Source organism: Haematobia irritans, chromosome 4 (assembly GCF_050003625.1).
Source record: "Haematobia irritans isolate KBUSLIRL chromosome 4, ASM5000362v1, whole genome shotgun sequence".
NCBI classification, from domain to species: domain Eukaryota; kingdom Metazoa; phylum Arthropoda; class Insecta; order Diptera; family Muscidae; genus Haematobia; species Haematobia irritans.
Window position 1 is genome coordinate 168652141 of NC_134400.1, and position 19374 is coordinate 168671514.

The 19374-nt window shown below is 34.3% G+C and overlaps 1 protein-coding gene and 1 long non-coding RNA gene across 10 annotated transcripts in view; one reads left to right on the forward strand and one right to left on the reverse strand.

Moving 5' to 3' along the window:
- The window catches only part of axo (axotactin), a 396767-nt gene that overhangs the window by 277455 nt on the left and 99938 nt on the right, over nt 1-19374 (reverse strand). For all 9 annotated transcript variants that reach the window (XM_075304128.1, XM_075304125.1, XM_075304124.1 and 6 more), the window contains 3 exons: nt 11662-11905; nt 11375-11594; nt 975-1110 (listed from right to left, as the gene is read on the reverse strand). In XM_075304128.1, coding sequence (XP_075160243.1) covers nt 975-1110; nt 11375-11594; nt 11662-11905 — 600 coding nt within the window. The remainder of the gene's footprint in view (nt 1-974; nt 1111-11374; nt 11595-11661; nt 11906-19374) is intronic.
- LOC142233273 (uncharacterized) lies at nt 14815-15495 on the forward strand. The gene is made up of 3 exons (XR_012721374.1): nt 14815-14980; nt 15044-15237; nt 15335-15495. It is a non-coding gene; the product is annotated as an uncharacterized LOC142233273 (long non-coding RNA).

Here is a 19374-nt window from a genome sequence, read left to right on the forward strand (position 1 = left end):
TCCGGAGGTCAAATCTGGGGATCGGTTTATATGGGGGCTATATATAATTATGGACCGATATGGACCAATTTTTGCATGGTTGTTAAAGGCCATATACTAACACCACGTACCAAATTTCAACCTTATCGGATGAATTTTGCTCCTCCAAGAAGCTCCGGAGGTCAAATCTGGGGATCGGTTTATATGGGGGCTATATATAATTATGGACTGATATGGACCAATTTTTGCATGTTTGTTAGAGACCATATACCAACACCATGTACCAAATTTCAGCCAGATCGGATGAAATATGCTTCTCTTAGAGGCTCCGCAAGCCAAATCTGGGGGTCCGTTTATATGGGGGCTATACGTAAAAGTGAATCGATATGGCCCATTGGCAATACCATCCGACCTACATCAATAGCAACTGCTTGTGCCAAGTTTCAAGTCGATAGCTTGTTTCGTTCGGAAGTTAGCGTGATTTCAACAGACGGACGGACATGCTTATGTTAGATCGACTCAGAATTTTACCACGACCCAGGATATATATACTTTATGGGGTCTTAGAGCAATATTTCGATGTGTTACAAACGGAATGACAAAGTTAATATACCCTTCATCCTATGGTGGAGGGTATAAAGACTTTGAACTTTGAAATTGATTCCAACAATGCAAAAAAAGCATGCCCGGTTCCAAAGATTTTGTCTTTATCGACTTTCGGACAAGGAAAAAAACCTTATGTCAGAGAAATGCATCATCTATTCTAAGCAAAATTTGCACTCGTATTTTAAGGATGCAAAATTTTTGGCCTCACAACAATATTTTCTCAGTGAAGAAAAGAAAATATTCGCGATATTTGTTTTGCTGTGTACTCACGCTGTGCATAAGTTCCATTCGAATTCAAATCAATTTTCCAAAATATCGTCCGTATCATATGAGTCTTTTTTCTATTCCATTGCCATAATCATCATGCAGAGACGCCTTTGCATACTTACCTCCCACTAGCACAACGGATGGCAGATTTGTGGATACACCATAGTTGGTATCATGATTTAGACCTTTGAGATACACTTCTTCCTGATTATTGTCAACTCTTGCAATTAATCTTGCCCCATGGACATCGATGCGTACCTGCAAAATAGAACAATAAGAATATAGAAATAAAATTCCATACTTTGTACGAACAGACATATATGAAACGAATGAGTTACAGCCTATGTGGTGTAAAGTACGCTGATAATAAAATGTTTGGAAAACGGGTAAAGAACTTGATATTTGTGTTTACAATTTTTCTTGTTTGTCCTAATTTAATATTTGTTACATTTTTTTTAATATTGCAATAATTATAAAGTTTTTTTTTTGAAACCTTAGTTAGGATTTCGCTTAGACCTATAACACGATATAGTTATTTTCATGAACTTGAATTAACTCATCCTGATTTGGCGAAAATATCTATAAAAAATCCTACAACTCTGTCGTCCTTTTCAACAATAAAGAAATGTTCAACAGTCTTCCAAAAAAAGTCTTTGTGTCCTTTTATAGTGACACAACCAATACACTAGCTTTTCATAGAATATCACACATCGAATCAATTCTCCCTGAAAACCATTCCTTACAACAATGCTGCATTTTTGTGATATTGTTAGATATCTTCAACATCTTTGAGGTCGAGCTCTTAAGGTACTAGAGAGAGAGAGAGAGAGAGAGAGAGAAATAGGGGCAGGGTTGCCATTTTCGTTCGATCGGACCAAAATTAGTCCAAAAAATTATTAATTTTTAAATTTGTTCCGATGGTCGCACCAAATGGAATTTAGTTGATTTTAGTCCGTTTTCGTCAAATCGCTAATTTTTTAAACATTTTTTATAGAAATAAAATTTTGATAAAGTTTTCTGCAGAAATAAATTTTGGACAAAAATTTCTGTACAAAATAAATTTTTAACAAAATTTTCTTTAGAAATAAAATTTTGCCAAAATTTTGTACAAAAAAAAAAAAAAATTAAAAAAATTTGTATAGATACAAAATTATGCAAAAATTTTGTACAGGAAGAAAAGTTTGTAAAAATTTTATGTAGAAATAAAATGTTGACAAAATTTTCTATAGGAATAAAATTTTAACAACATTTTCTATGAAAATAAAATGTTGACAGAAATAAAACTTTGACATAATTTTCTAGAGAAATAAAATTTTGACATAATTTTACTCTGCGCCACACTGTGGAACAGGGTATTAAAAGTTAGTGCATATCTTTGCAACACCCAGAAGGAGACGAGCTAGACACATGGTGTCTTTGGAAAAATGCTCTGGGGGGGCTTCTGAGTCGATATTGTCATGTCCGTCTGTCCGTGAACACATTTTTCTAATCAAAGTCTAGGTCGCAGTTTTCGCCCAATCGACTTCAAATTAGGCACAAGTATGTGTTTTGGCTCAGAATAGAACCGTATTGATTTTGGAAGAAATCAGTTCAGATTTAGATATAGCTCCCATATATATATTTCGCCCGATATGGACTTATATGACACCAGAAGCCAGAGTTTTACCCTAATTTGCTTAAAATTTTGCACAAGAAGAACAATTAGTACTATAGTCAAGTGTGCCAAATTTTATTGAAATCGGTTCAGATTTAGATATAGCTCCCATATATATCTATCGACCGATATGGACTAATACGGTCCCAGAAGCCAGAGTTTTACCCAAATTTGGTTGAAATTTTGCACAGGGAGTAGAATTAGCATTGTAGCTATGCGTGCCAAATTTGGTTGAAATCGGTTCAGATTTAGATATAGCTCCCATATATAGCTTTCGCTCGATTTACACTTATATGACCACAGAGGCCAATTTTTAACTCCGATTTAGTTGAAATTTTGCACAGGGAGTAGAATTAGGATTGTAGCTATGCGTGCCAAATTTGGTTGAAATCGGTTCCGATTTAGATATAGCTCCCATATATAGCTTTCGCTCGATTTACACTTATATGACCACAGAGGCCAATTTTTAACTCCGATTTAGTTGAAATTTTGCACAGGGAGTAGTATTAGCATTGTAGCTATGCGTGCCAAATTTGGTTGAAATCGGTTCAGACTTAGATATAGCTCCCATATATATGTTTTTCTGATTTCGACAAAAATGGTCAAAATACCATAATTTTCCTTGTAAAATCGCCACTGCTTAGTCGAAAAGTTGTAAAAAAGACTCTAATTTTCCTAAACTTCTAATACATATATATCGAACGATAAATCATAAATAAACTTTTGCGAAGTTTCCTTAAAATTGCTTCAGATTTAATGTTTCCCATATTTATACCCTTCACCACTACTGTGGTACAGGGTATAATAATTTTTTTACTAACATTGTGTTCCAACCTAGTGCATTAGCCGACTTAAATTTTTAGTCTATAGATTTTGTAGAAGTCTATCAAATTCTGTCCAGATCGAGTGATATTTAAATGTATGTATTTGGGACAAACCTTTATATATAGCCCCCAACACATTTGACGGATGTGATATGGTATCGAAAATTTAGATCTACAAAGTGGTGCAAGGTATAATATAGTCGGCCCCGCCCGACTTTAGACTTTCCTTACTTGTTTTCTATAGAAATAACATTTTGACAAAATTTTCTAAAGAAATAAAATTTTGACAAAATTTTCTATAGAAATAAAATTTTGACAAAATAGAAATAAAGTTTTGATTACAATTTCAACAGAAGTAAAATTTTGACAAATTTTTCTATAGAAATAAATAGATATAAAAATTTTGATTAGAAATAAAAAGTTGACAAAATTTTGTATCGAAGTAAAATTTTGGAAAAATTTTAACTATTAAATGATATTAATTTAATTTGGAAAAATGGTCCGCTGGTACGAATGTTGGTCCAATTTTGGAAAAATGTTGGTCCAAAATAAAAATTAATTGTGGCAACACTGCATATGGGACCACAAGGCAGCTAGTAATTGCAAATGGTTTGTTACCATAAAACTCCATTCCTATCAGGGTATTGAATACAATCAATGCGATTGATTGGATCTCGTGGGTTAAAAGGTATAGTTTGTTATCTGATGAAAGGCTATGGTATTATTGAACTCCACTTGTGAAATAAGAGCATTACAAAAGGAAACAAAATCTACGACTTAAAGTCGACGATTCGGACTGATAATTTAACATACATGGTACAAATGGAAATCATATATTACGATTTTATTAGAAAAATTAATGCACTTTCCCATGGAATTTTCAGCCAAGGAATTCAGAAGTAAAAGTGAATGAATCATTTCTGTAACATATACTTCCAAGCACTTTTTGCTTAAAGCAAGTAAATTATTGGGTAATGTCCATACTTTTATAAAGGGTGTTTTTCTAAGAGCTCTCTGATATGAAATTTAAATAAAACACATTTAAATATAATCGTTAATTCAATGTTTTACTATCTCAGTTAATTTATAGATTATTTCTTTCAACATTTTTGAAAATCGGGCGATGCATATATACACTGAAAAAAATATTGTCGTGAGGTCAAAGATTTCATGTCTTTAAAATACGAATGCAAATTTTGCTTAGCATAGAAGCCTCATTTCTCTAATATAAATATCTTTTTCCTTGTCCAAATGCCGATAAAAGTGATTTCACTTAAAAATGGGTATCATAACATGAAAAAACAAATGTTTGGGCTAAGGTCAACTTGACTTTAATAATTAAGAAAAATTCTTTAAAATTAATGAAATTGTGAAATTTTAAAAACTTTTTTACTTGAAACATAATATAAATTCTACCGGAAGTCGAGTCTGAATTTGGAAAATAAACGTGTACCAAAAACGTTTTTCTTTTGTTAGAGTTTTTTGAATTGCTTCGAAAATTTTAAACTTTTATCACCAAAAAAATTCGTTTGTTACAAAATTTTTATTTTTTCAATAAAAAAAAGTTATTTTTGAAACAACAACACAGTCCATTTCGTTTATATCAAACACTGTTCTTTTCTGACTTTAGGTCTTTAATAAAACACATTTTACAGTTCAAAATTTAATATACTACAATGTAATGTTGAAATTTTTTTCGAAATCTTCCGAACATATCTGGAATATATGTAAAAAACAAAAGACAAAAAAAAACTTTGGTCGAAGCAGGGATCGAACCCACGACTCTTGGCATGCAAGTCGGACGTAGCAACCTCTGCTCCACGGTGCCAAACTAAATGTGTGTTTCTGTTAAATAAACTTTGTTTATTCGGTTCGTGGGCGCCGCAAGCTATGCTATATAAATATAACTTATATGGATATTTATCTATTGATGATCATAACAGGTACATAGCTCAGTGGTTAGTGTGTTGGCTTACAAAGTGCATGGTCTGCGGTTCGATTCTCCGTCCAGGCGAAAGGTAAACAAATTTTAAAAATGTATAAAATCGTATAATTTCTTCTACATTGTTGGTATTACAGGTAAAGGTGTTAAGAACTAAAAAACCTCGTGGATGTGAGAAAGATGTGAGGGAAAATGCAATTAGCAAGAAAACAATGTTTTTTTTACCCTCCACCATAGGATGGGGGTATATTAACTTTGTCATTCCGTTTGTAACACATCGAAATATTGCCCTAAGACCCCATAAACTATATATATTCTGGGTCGTGGTGAAATTCTGAGTCGATCTGAGCATGTCCGTCCGTCCGTCTGTTGAAATCACGCTAACTTCCGAACGAAACAAGCTATCGACTTGAAACTTGGCACAAGTAGTTGTTATTGATGTAGGTCGGATGGTATTGCAAATGAGCCATATCGGTCCACTTTTACGTATAGCCCCCATATAAAGGGACCCCCAAATTTGACTTGCGAGGCCTCTAAGAGAAGCAAATTTCATCCGATCCGTCTGAAATTTGGTACATGGTGTAAATACATGGTCTCTAACAACCACGCAAAAATTGGTTCACATCGGTCCATAATATATATAGCCCCCATATAAACCGATCCACCGATTTGGCTTGTGGAGCCTCTAAGAGAAGCAAATTTCATCCGATCCGGCTGAAATTTGGTACATGGTGTTAGTATATGGCCCCTAACAACCATGCAAAAATTGGTTCACATCTGTCCATAATTATATATAGCCCCCATATAAACCGATCCCCCGATTTGGCTTGTGGAGCCTCTAAGAGAAGCAAATTCCATCCGATCCGGCTGAAATTTGGTACATGGTGTTAGTATATGGTCTCTAACAACCATGCAAAAATTGGTCCATATCGTTCCATAATTATATATGGCCCCCATATAAACCGATCCCCCGAGTTGGCTTGTGGAGCCTCAAAGAGAAACAAATTTCATACGATCCGGCTGAAATTTTGTACATGGTGTAAGTACATGGTCTCTAGCAACTATGCAAAAGTTGATCCACATCGGTCAAAATTTATATATAGCCCCCATATAAACCGACCCCCCGATTTGGCTTGCGGAGCCTCTAGGAGAAGCAAATTTCATCCCATCCGGCTGAAATTTGGTACATGGTGTTAGTATATGGTCTCTAATGACCATGCAAAACTTGGTCCACATTGGTCAATAACTATATATAGCCCCCATATAAACCGATCACCAGATTTGACCTCCGGAGTCTCTTGGAAGACCAAAATTCATCTGATTCAGTTGAAATTTGGTACATGGTGTTAATATATGGCATCAAACACCAATGCAAATATTGGTCGAAATCGGTCCATAATTATATATAGCCCCCATATAAACCCGGACCCAGATTTGACCTCCGGAGCCCCTAGGAAGAGCAAAATCCAACCGATTCGGTTGAAATTTGGTACGTGATGTTAGTATATGGTATCCAACAACCATGCAGGAATTGGGTCTTATCAGTCCATAGTTATATATAGCCTCCATATAAACCGATCCCCAGATTTGTCCTCCGGTGGCTTTTGGAAAAGCAAAATTCATCCGATCTGGTTGAAATTTGGTACGTGGTGGTAGTATATTATATTTAACAACCATGCCAAAAGTGGTCCATATCAGTCCATAATCATATATAGCCCCCATATAAACCGATCCCGAGATTTGGTTTTGGAGCCACTTGAAGGAGCAAATTTCATCCGAGTCAATTGAAATTTGGTACATTGTGCTAGTATATGGCCGTTAACAACCAAGGCTAACTAGGTCCATATAGTTATAATATTGGTTCATATCAAGTTCATAGATGTAGCCCCCATATAAGCGACCCCCATATTTCAATTCTGGGTCTCCACGTACCGTGCAGAAGTCCATATCGATTCGTAATTATTTGTAGACTTACCTAGACATATGGACTGATATGGACCAAAAGTGGTCCATATCAGTCCATAATCATATATAGCCCCCATATAAACCGATCCCGAGATTTGGTTTTGGAGCCACTTGAAGGAGCAAATTTCATCCGAGTCAATTGAAATTTGGTACATTGTGCTAGTATATGGCCGTTAACAACCAAGGCTAACTAGGTCCATATAGTTATAATATTGGTTCATATCAAGTTCATAAATGTAGCCCCCATATAAGCGACCCCCATATTTCAATTCTGGGTCTCCACGTACCGTGCAGAAGTCCATATCGATTCGTAATTATTTGTAGACTTACCTAGACATAACTTTTTTGTCTAATATATACCATTTATGGGCTAACTCACAATTTAGAAAACGATGTTAAGAAGTTTTAAGATACCTTACCATCGGTAAGTTGTGGTACAACGCAAGTAATTCGATTGTAGATGACAGTCTTTCGCAGAAGTTTCTACACAATCCATGGTGGAGGGTACATAAGATTCGGCCTGGCCGAACTTACGGCCGTATACACTTGTTTTTTTTTTTTGAGTTTGTCTTTATGAATTTGTTTTTACATCCTGGAAAAGAATAAACTTTTATCACAAAAAGTATATACTGTAATTCCACATACACTTCCTTACAGCGAAAAGCAAATGAGAAACGAACTTTGTTTGTCTAAAATTTCGTTTGGGAGGAAATAATTATTTTTTTTGCGTGTATCAGGCTCACTTAGACTATTCAGTCCATTGTGATACCACATTGGTGAACTTCTCTCTTATCACTGAGTGCTGCCCGATTCCATGTTAAACTCAATGACAAGGGACCTCCTGTTTATAGCCGAGTCCGAACGGCGTTCCACATTTCAGTGAAACCATTTAGAGAAGCTTTGAAATGTCTCACTCAGAAATGTCACCAGCATTACTGAGGTGGGATAATCCACCGCTGAAAAACTTTTTGGTGTTCGGTCGAAGCAGGTATCGAACCCACGACCTTTTGTATGCAAGGCGGGCATGTTAACAATTGCACCACGGTGGCTCCCAAAAGTATCCTTACTTGTATTCTCCGCTTCTTTGGCTCGGAATCAATACCAACATTTTTAAAGTAAAGACAAAATCTTTGGAACCGGGCATGGTTTTTTCAGTATATGGGAGCTATATCAAAATCTGAACCGATTAAGATGATATTTAGAAGATTACATTGATACCACAGTAGGTTACCTTTTGCTCAATTTGAATAAGATCGGGTAATAAATAATGGTTTTATGGCCAAATTTGTGAAAATCGCGCAATACAAATATATATGGGTGCTATATCTAAATCTGAACCGATTTGGATGATATTTAGCAGATTTGGTTGATACCACATAAGGTTACCTTTTGCTTAATTTGAGTTAATAAATAAAGCTATTTTGGTAAAAAATAGAGTTATTAGGGTACATTTTTGAAAATCGCTCGATACATATATATGGGAGCTATATCAAAATCTGAACCGATTTGGATGGTTACCATTTGCGTAATTTGAGTAAGATCGGGTAATAAATAAGGGTTTTATGGCAAAATGTAATGTTGTCTTTTGCAAAATGTAAGTCTCCAAATATTCTCTTATTAAAATAATTTTATTTTCTATTTTTAATCGAAAATTGTTCTTTTATCAAAATTGTGTATAAAAATTCGAAAAGTTATGAATTTTACATGAGAAAAAACTTACAAAAATAATTATTTTTTTAACCTTTCCGACTTGTATCTTTACGTTAAGTTTTTTTTTTTTTTTTTTTTTGAATAATACTAGTCAATATTTTATCGAAAAATTCTAACTCTGCGAGAAGTGGATCGATAAACTTTTCAAATATTTGTTGGAAATTTCTATATTTCTTTTGGCCTTAATGTGTTTTATGCACAGTAGAATTGAGAAAATTCCAACACCCAGAAAAAAGTGCCTTCTAAACTAAAGGAAAAAATGTTAATCAATTTAGTTTAGCCATTTTATTTCCTTTAAGGTACATTTTTGTGTGAACTAATAAAATTTACTTGTTTCAGTAAAAAAATCCTAAACTGAAAACAGTTAGGAATAGTTCATTAACTAGAATAAGGCATGGCATTTTACTAACACTGTTTTCTTCGCTGGGTATAAAAATTTACTACTGAGAAAGTAAATTTTATTCACTGATAATAAAGCATTCGTAAAAATAAACAAAAACCGAACTAAACCCAAGCTTCCTCAAATTTAGTAAAATTTCGTATAAAATGATAATTCTGACTTCCTTTAGTATAGAAAGCTTATCATACATACGAATAACACTTGGCATAGAAAAATATTTTAGTTCATTCGTACTAAGAAGTATTCAATCCTTTCAAAACTTAAGGAAACACACTAGTTAGAATATAGGAAATTTTTGATATATTTCTGTTATCCGCCTGCAATCGATACCTATCATCGATGTAATCGATATGTTTGCGTGTGGGTTGTTTTTTATACCCTGCGCCACACTGTGGAACAGGGTATTATAGGTTAGTGCATATGTTTGTAACACCCAGAAGGAGACGAGATAGACACATGGTGTCTTTGGCAATAATGCTCAGGGTGGGTCCCTGAGTGGATATAACCATGTCCGTCTGTCCGTCCGTCCGTCTGTCTGTGAACACATTTTTGTGATCAAAGTCTAGGTCGCAATTTAAGTCCAATCGCCTTCAAATTTGGCACATGTTCCTAATCTGGGTCGGAATAGAACCCTTTTGATTTTGGAAGAAATCGGTTCTGATTTAGATATAGCTCCCATATATATTTTTAGCCCGATATGCACTAATATGGACCCAGCAGCCAGAGTTTTATACCGATTTGCTTGAAATTTTATGCAAACATAACACTTAGGCGTATAGTCAAGTGTGTAAAATTTGATTGAAATCGGTTCAGATTTAGATATAGCTCCCATATATATCTTTCGCCCGATATGGACTAATATGGTCCTAAAAGCCAGAGTTTTGGCCCAATTTCGTTGAAATTTTGCACTGAGTGTAGATTTAGCATTGTAGCTATGCGTGCCAAATTTGGTTGAAATCGATTCAGATTTAGGTATAGCTCCCATATATATCTTTCGCCCGATATGCACTTATATGGACCCAGAAGCCAGAGTTTTATCCCCATTAGCTTGAAATTTTGCACAAGGAGTACAATTGGTGATATAGTCATGTGTGCCAAATTTGATTGAAATCGGTTCAGATTTAGATATAGCTTCCATATATATTTTTCGCCCGATATGGACTTATATGGCCCCATAAGCCAGATTTGTGGCCCAATTTGGTTGAAATTTTGCACTAGGAGTACAGTTAGTAATATAGTCATGTGTGCCAAATTTGATTGAAATCGGTTCAGATTTAGATATAGCTCCCATATATATGTTTTTCTGATTTCGACAAAAATGGTCATGGTATGGTATCGAAAATTTAGATCTACAAAGTGGTGCAGGGTATAATATAGTCGGCCCCGCCCGACTTTACTTGTTTTTTAGTTGGAATCGTGTTGTTATGATATGGAAATTGGAAATAGTGGAATAATAAACTAATATTTCAAGGTCAGTCGATGCTGTTGATTTTAAATAAGTATATTTAATATATTAATAAAACATGTATTTTATAGAAGAAAAATTGCTTATATAAATAAATAAATTGTATTTAAAAACGAAGTATTTTGAAGTAAAAGGTTTACCACAAATATGTAAGATTTGTCCAAATGAATGAAAAAAGTTCAATAAAATCAATTCATATATGAATTCAATTCAGTTAAATTTTTTCATTCTGTAGTATAGTGGTACATAAATATAGGAAAATGTTAACTAATATATGGATTGCATTCTACCTAATTTCTACGAAAATCACATCGTTCAAACAAATAAAAATAACTTTGGCGCTATACGAAGTTCATCTTTATTCGCAATGAGTTCATTTTAACTTAAAGAAGGTGTCACTTTTTTCTGGGTGAATTTATTGGTAAAACTGCGTAATTTTTTAAATCACCTCAACAGAACTTCTTCATGACTTTTCTTCCAATTTATTTTTAGCTGGGAATCCTTTAACGCACTACCGACCGCCCCCTTTCATACACAAGCAAACATACACATTTATACTTACCATCACACTGTGCCATTCATCTCGATTCAATCCTTCGCCTACAGTCACACTGGTCGAATGTTTACCAAAGACATGGACCACTTTCAATTGTCCTTTCTCCACAATGACATACAATGCATATGGATTCAGATTGATGCGATCCGGATTCTTAACATTGTGATAGACGAGCAGGCCATGGGGTAAACGTGTACGAAATTGAAATGAGATTTCACGGCATAATCTATGAAGAGGAAATATGTAAATCAAAATGACCTTATGACGTGAAGCAAGTAAATCGGAAATTTTACCTTAATTGAAATGTCTGTATGATATCACCATCGATTTGGATGAATGTGTTATTTTCGGCAAACACAAAAGTTTTCTCTTGACCCGTTTCGGCAAACGTCAATTCCGGCCCACGTTGTTCGAAGGGTACTGGACTTGTCTCTGAATCTCCATAGGCTGGCGATAGTGTGTAGGAAGGTTGAGCCACAGATGATTCAGTGGTACTGGGTTCACGAGTTGTTGTTTGTAGAAACGGTGGTAGGGTATCTGTAGAAATTCAGAGAAATTCATGCAAAAATTATTGTGGAGCAATTGCAAAACATTACATTCTAAGGATTTTTGGGTATTTCTTTTTTTCCCCGATATTGGAAGATATATTAACAACTATTCTTATTAAAAATATCAATAAACTCTAGTGATTGGGGAAATTTTCGAAATTTTTACATTTTCATTTTATGACTTTGTAAATATTTGCTTTTGACTCTGCAGTTAGAGAAAAGTCTACTTCTAAAGACGCGACTTTAGATTTTTTGATAAACTGTCGGCCTAAAAAGGTCTACACAGAAAAACTATTGTCTTGAGCAGAAGGATTTATTGTCCTTCAAATACCAATTCGAGTATTGCTTAGCATAGAAGATTCTTTACTCTGATATATAATTTTAATTATATGCTCCGCCATGGGATGGGGATATATTAACTTTGTCATTCCGTTTGTAACACATCGAAATATTGCTCTAAGACCCCATAAAGTATATGAATTCTGGGTCGTGGTGAAATTCTGAGTAGATCTAAGCATGTCCGTCCGTCCGTCTGTTGAAATCACGCTAACTTCCGAACGAAACAAGCTATCGACTTGAAACTTGGCACAAGTAGTTGTTATTGATGTAGGTCGGATGGTATTGCAAATGGGCCATATCGGTCCACTTTTACGTATAGCCCCCATATAAACGGACCCCCTGATTTGGCTTGCGAATCCTCCAAGAGAAGCAAATTTCATCTGATCCGCCTGAAATGTGGTACATGGTGTTGGTATATGGTCTCTAATAACCTAAATTGGTCCACATCGGTCCATAATTATATATAGCCCCCATATAAACCGATCCCCAGATTTGACCTCTGGTGCCTTTTGGAGAAGCAAATTTCATCCAATCCTGCTGAAATATGGTACATGGTGTAAGTTTATGGTCTCTAACAACTGTGCAAAAATCGGGCCATATCAGTCCATAATCATATCTAGCCCTCATATAAACCGATCCCGAGATTTGGTTTTGGGGCCTCTTGGAAGAGCAAATTTCATCCGAGTCAGTTGAAATTTGGTACATTGTGCTAGTATATGGCAGTTAACAACCATGCCTTACTAGGTCCATATCGATCTATAGTTATATATAGCCCTCAGATAAATCGATCCCCAATCACACAAAAATTGGTCAATATCAAGCTCATAATTGTAGCCCACATATAAGCGACCCCAATTCTGGCTATCCACGTACCGTGCAAAAGCCCATATCGATTCGTAATTATTTATAAACTCACCTATATATAATACCACGTATATACCACGTATGGACTAACTCACAATTTAGAAAACGAAGTTAAGAAGTTTTAAGATACCTTGCCATCGGTAAGCATTACCACAACGCAAGTCATTCGATTGTGGTTGACAGGAGGGTGGAGGGTACATAAGATTCGGCCTGGCCGAACTTACGGCCGTATATACTTGTTCTTCAATGAAGACGTCTTGTCCTTTGAGTTAGGATATCTGTACAGTAAACTTACCCTATATGTCGAACCAAGTTTTTTGGGCAAAATGATACAAGTGTCTAATAAAATAAAGAACATAGGAGTAGCCTTAGATAGGAAACAGGAAATTGGAAGAACCACTTCAAAGAGATGACTGACAAACCCTACAGGAGTTGACCACTGTGTAAAAAGGCGGTGGGCTCTAAATGGGGACTGAATCCAAAGATGACGGATTATAAATAACATACATATTAACATAGGACACATTTCTTTAAAATGATTAAATTTAAATTAAAGGAAAATTTATATTTATTGTTTAAAAAAATGTATTAAATTTAGAACACAAATTTTGGAAATTTCCGTCCCTCCGTTATAGTCATCTGCCCTTGAACTAAGCCTAATTTTCCTTAAACTAAAGAAACACATTTTTGATTTGAAGAAATTGTTTTTAAATTAACTGAAATATTGAATTTTTAGTTTTAACATAAAAACTCTTCAAAAGACTTATTTTGAGGATTTTGCATCCTAATTTTAATTTTATTGATCATAGATTTAAAGCCACATTTTAAAGAAGCTGCATCTTTGGCTCGGAATCAATACCAAAATCTATAAAGTAAGGTCAACATTTTTGGATACAAGCAAACATTTTTTTAAGTGTATTGCACCATAGAAAATTCACAACGGGATCAACGGACGTGTTGTTTTGACATAACTGGGGCGATGAATACCACGTCAAGTAGAGTATCGTCTCCAATACTGGACCTAAGACCTCTATAGGTTCAGATCAAAGGCATAGTTGCCAAGGCTGCGATGAGATTGAAGATGCTTGGATAATGGAGGGAATCATGAAACATGAACAACAACCAAAGGCTAATAGGAAAGATGATGGGTGAAATGGCGGATGCCGTGTAACATTAAGACGCTATTAAGATGGTCCTAGTAGAATGGGCGCCCAGAGAGAAATAAGTGTTAAGCCGATGGATAGAAGACGGGTGATAGAACGGTACTGGACGTATATGTGGAGTATCATATCATATCAGTGCCGGGATATAACGGAATAGAAGGAAACGAAATGAACTGGCGATTGGCGCTAGGACACATACACACAGAGAAGAGAATGGTTGGAATTCGGTTGTTCTTATGAACATTCCATATTTAGAAATAAATATTAGTTGTTTATACCAATTTTCTGTATTTACAAATATTTATTCATAGCTGTAACCATTTGATGAGATTTTCAACAGATTTTCTGTTGTGCCACATTATAAATGGTTGTAGTAACCAAATTTACCTCCTTTGAATAATTTTGATTTGTATTGGTTGATACGACCATCCGTAAGGAAAATTTTTAACTATCATTTAGTAACCACCATTGTCATATAATATTCATAGCCGAATATCATTTAAAATATTTATAAAATGTCATTTGTTTTTTTTTTTTGTTTTTTGGAAGAAGAATAAAGAATTTTATTTCAAAACTTTAAATAGAGGCAACAATAACAAAAACATAAAATTTTATCATCTCTTCGTTATAAATGGGATCACAGTACAGCATGAATGGTATCAGAAATGTATTCTCGGGGCAAAAAATTCAAAACAATGGTTTGTATTGCAAATAAATTTTTTTTAGAGGACTCAAAATAACTCAACAATCTTAATATCTAGCATGTATCAAAAATAATCGTGGAGGTTGAGGAGGTTCCCGAAAACATTTATGATTTATAATTAGATGTGTAGGTATATTTGAGACATTTTTACAATTTTACAAATGGGCTGGACCTCTCCAACACATTTGGCGAATTGTGAATTTATGTCCACAATTATTTGCAATCTGCTAGTAACCGATTTTCACCATTAAGGTAAGGCCCGTCCGATGTTCTATCGTATTTAGTTGATTTCAACACGATCATAACATATACCATTCAATTTATTAATCAATTTTTATTTTATTTTTAGTAACGATTTCTTGCCGTATAGAATGATTTCGCCAATTCATGGCAGAGGATACATGAGTTGATTTAGTGCAATTTTCATCTTCCGATGTCACCTACTTTGTATTTAGATTTATTATTTATATACATATATTTTAAAAAAATAATATATAATATTTAACTGGGACGAAATTGGTTTTTAATTCGGTCATTAGTATTATCAAAGTTGGGCAACACAACCGAATGATGAAGGTGGCAACAACCAATGTCGTCGGCAGACCCAACCAACACTATATGAGATATTGGTTGTGTCGACCGAATCAGTCGGGTGAAACAACTGCCAACTGGTAGTTGCTACAACTGCCAAAAGGAGGTTGGCAATAAATTCGATTGTCACAACCAATTTGTATTCTCTGTGTACAAAAACAAGTAAGTAAAGTAGAAAGTCGGGCGGGGCCGACTATATCATACCCTAAACCACCATTACAGAATTAGTAATCATAAGCATTTGTGGGGTAACATATAAGTCTGGGAGATAAACCGCAGTTGCATATTTAAGAAAATTAAGGGGTACATGTCTATGGGTGCTTTGTGTCAATCTGACTATAGCTCATAGTCAATGTTGCCACGGAAAATTTTCGGTTTACCCTACAAGGCCACAGTTGGTAGAATTCTACCCAAATTAGTAATCTTTTATGTTAAATCTCTATAAAAATACAATTTTGGAAAAAAGTTTCTATACACTAATTTTTGTGAGAAATTTTTCTATAGAAATAAAATTTTGACAATAAATTCTATAGAAATAAAATTTTGAGAAAATTTTTTATAGAAATAATATTTTGAAAAAAAAAAAAATCCTTTGGAAGTACAATTTTGACAAAATGTTCTATAGAAATAAAATGTTGACAAAATTCTCTACAGGAATAAAGTTTACCACACATTGTTAAAGATCAAGCCTTGTCGGCTTCTAATTTCCTCCTCTAGAGCCAACAAAATGTAAAAATTATTACAAAATGTGTTGAATGAAAATGTCCTACATTGTGGCCCTACGTCCCTACAAGACGCTAAATATTAGAAAAACCCTACATATAGGGATTTTCCCCTACTTCTAGCAACACTGGCTGTGTTGATATTGCGCCTACGGAGATACTATGCCACTAATATTGAGCCCATTATTAAAAAAGAAAAAATCGTTAAATTAGTATGGGTAATAAATACAAATTTGTAAAAATCGAGCAATATTGTTATGTAAGAGGTACAAGTACGTATAAGTACGATCGGCTAGTACATCAAAATTTGAAATTTGCGTAACATTGGTTAATAAATAAGAGTACTATGGCCAAATTTGGGAAAATCGAGCGATTCATATATATGGAAGCTTTATCTAAATCTGAACCAATTTGCATAATATTTTGCGGGTTTGAGTAAGATCATTTAAGAAATGAGGCCTGTATGGTCAAACATAAGATTATTAGGGGCGAATTTTTCAAAATCGGGTGATACATATATGGGAGCTATATCTACATCTTAACCGATTTCGATGAAATTTTGCACATATAGTTAGTACTATAGAGGACTGGATCTAGCCAACTTTTAGTAAGATCGGTTAATAAATAAGGGTTCTATGGCCAAATTTGGGAAAATCGGGCTATACATATATATGGGAGCTATATCTAAATCTGAACCGATTTCGATGATTTTTTTGCACATATCGTTAGTGCTATAGAAGACTACATTTAGCCAAATTTGGGTAAGATCGGTTGATAAATAAAGGTTTTGTGGCCAAATTTGGGAAAATCGGGCGATACATATATATGAGAGCTATATCTAAATCTGAACCGATTTGGATGAAATTTTGCAGACTTGAAGGGCAATAGAAAATATTACCTTTTGCCAAATTTCGGGACGATCCGTTTGAAAAAACGCGCAACGTGACCCCATTTGTCGAAATCGGGCGATACATATATATGGGAGCTATATCTAAATTTGATCCGATTTCTTCCCTGTACCAAATTTCATCAAAATCGCTTAATAATTGCGACCGGAATCCTGTGAACAACAAATACATGGACAGACGGACGGACGGACACCAAGCGCTAGATCGAATCAGGAGGTGATTCTGAGTCGATCGGTATATATTTTATGGGGTCTAAAATCAATATTTCTGGTAGGCACATTTTTTGGCCGATCAAACTTATTATACCCTGACCACTATGTGGTTTACGGTATAATGAACTTTGAGAACGCTAAGCCGATTTGGATGAATGGGCACGAGAGACACATGAAGCGATGTGGACATATGCAATGGTGGGAATGGTAAAGAAAATACTATGGAGTGACCAACCCAAGAAAAAGTATGGAGAACTAACTGGAGAGTAGGACGACAGTCAGAAGGGCCGCGATAATAATGAGCTGGCACCTATAATTTAGAGCACATCTGTGACGAATAGGAACAGTAGAGTATGGTGCATGTAGGTTGTGTTTTGAGGATGATGAGACCTTGGAACACTACCCAGCAATAAATACTTCAGCTGTAAAAGTTTAGTTGCTCTTTTTGGTATACAATAAAGTAGGCAGTGCCTCCACACTGCATGAATCGGTGGCAATAACTTAAACGAGTAATCAAACTGGTTTATGATCTTTCGTTTACGTTATTGCAACCAATTCATGCAGTATAGATGTATGCTGTAGTGTTGTTTTCCTTCACGCCAACAATGCTACACTCACACAAAAAATTTTTTCTCTGATTCAACCACCAAATTAATTGATCCAATTAATTTTTTAATTGAAATGTCTTTAATCACGAAAATGATTGTATCAATCACAGTTTTAATTGGGCATAGAAAAAATTCTTGATTAAAAAATTAATTGATTTTTTCAGCAAAATTCAATTATTTTTTTAATTGATTCAATTAAAAATTTAATTGATGTTGATTGCAAAACGCAATTAATTTATTAAGGTAACTATTTTTAAAAAGGTAACTATTTTTAATTACTTAGTTAGATTGGCTTAGAGTTTTTATTTGGATTAACAAATGATTGTTTGAAATACATTTTTAATTAAAAAATTAAAAAAAAAATCAGCACTATTTTAACTGAATTAGTCTTCCGAAATTGATTAAAAAGTTAAATGTATCAAATAATTTTTTAATTAAACATTTTAAAAATTTCAATCATTGACTTAATTAACTTAATGTTTCTATCATGATTAAAAAGCTAATTGTATCAATTAATTTATTAATTGAAAAAATTTTCAACTTCAATTAACTTTTTAATTGGAAATATTTTGGTGATATTTTTTTCTGTGCTCAAGATTATATATGACTTCTGAACAATATTTCTATTAAAACAAGTAAGTAAAGTCTAAAGTAGGGCGGGCCCGACTATATTATACCCTTCACCACTTTGTAGACCAAAATTTGTCCTACCATCTAAACTCCTTCATGAAGGTTAATATTCCTTTATAAAAATATTATTATCTTAAACGAATGGGAGACAATTTTTTGTACTTGTACAAAATCTCTAGAATAAAAATTTAAATCAGCTAATGCCCTGGGATGGAGTACAATGTTACTATCAAAATATAAAATACAGTTAAATCTGAACCAATTTTGAGGAAACTTCGCAAAAGTGTATTTATGATTTTCGTATCTGTGGGTATATGAGTCTAAATCGGTCGTAAGATATATTCGGAAGCTATATGTAAATCTGAACCGATTTAAACAAAATTTAGCAAGCGTAGTTATAATGTTAATTCTACTCCCTCTGCAAAAGTTCACGTAAATCAGAGTAAAACTTTTGCCTCTGTGGTCATATTAGTCCAAATCGGACGAATGACATATATGGGAGCAATATCAAAATCTGAACCGATTTCATCTAAATTTGGCACTATTAACTATACTATTAAACGTACTCCTTGTGCAAATTTGAAGCAAATCAGGCCAAAACTCTAACTTTTGAGCCCATATAAGTCCAAATCGGACGAAAGATATATATGGGAGCTATATCTAAATCTGAACCGATTTCGCTGATATTATGCAGGTTTTACGGGACTGGCAAAACATT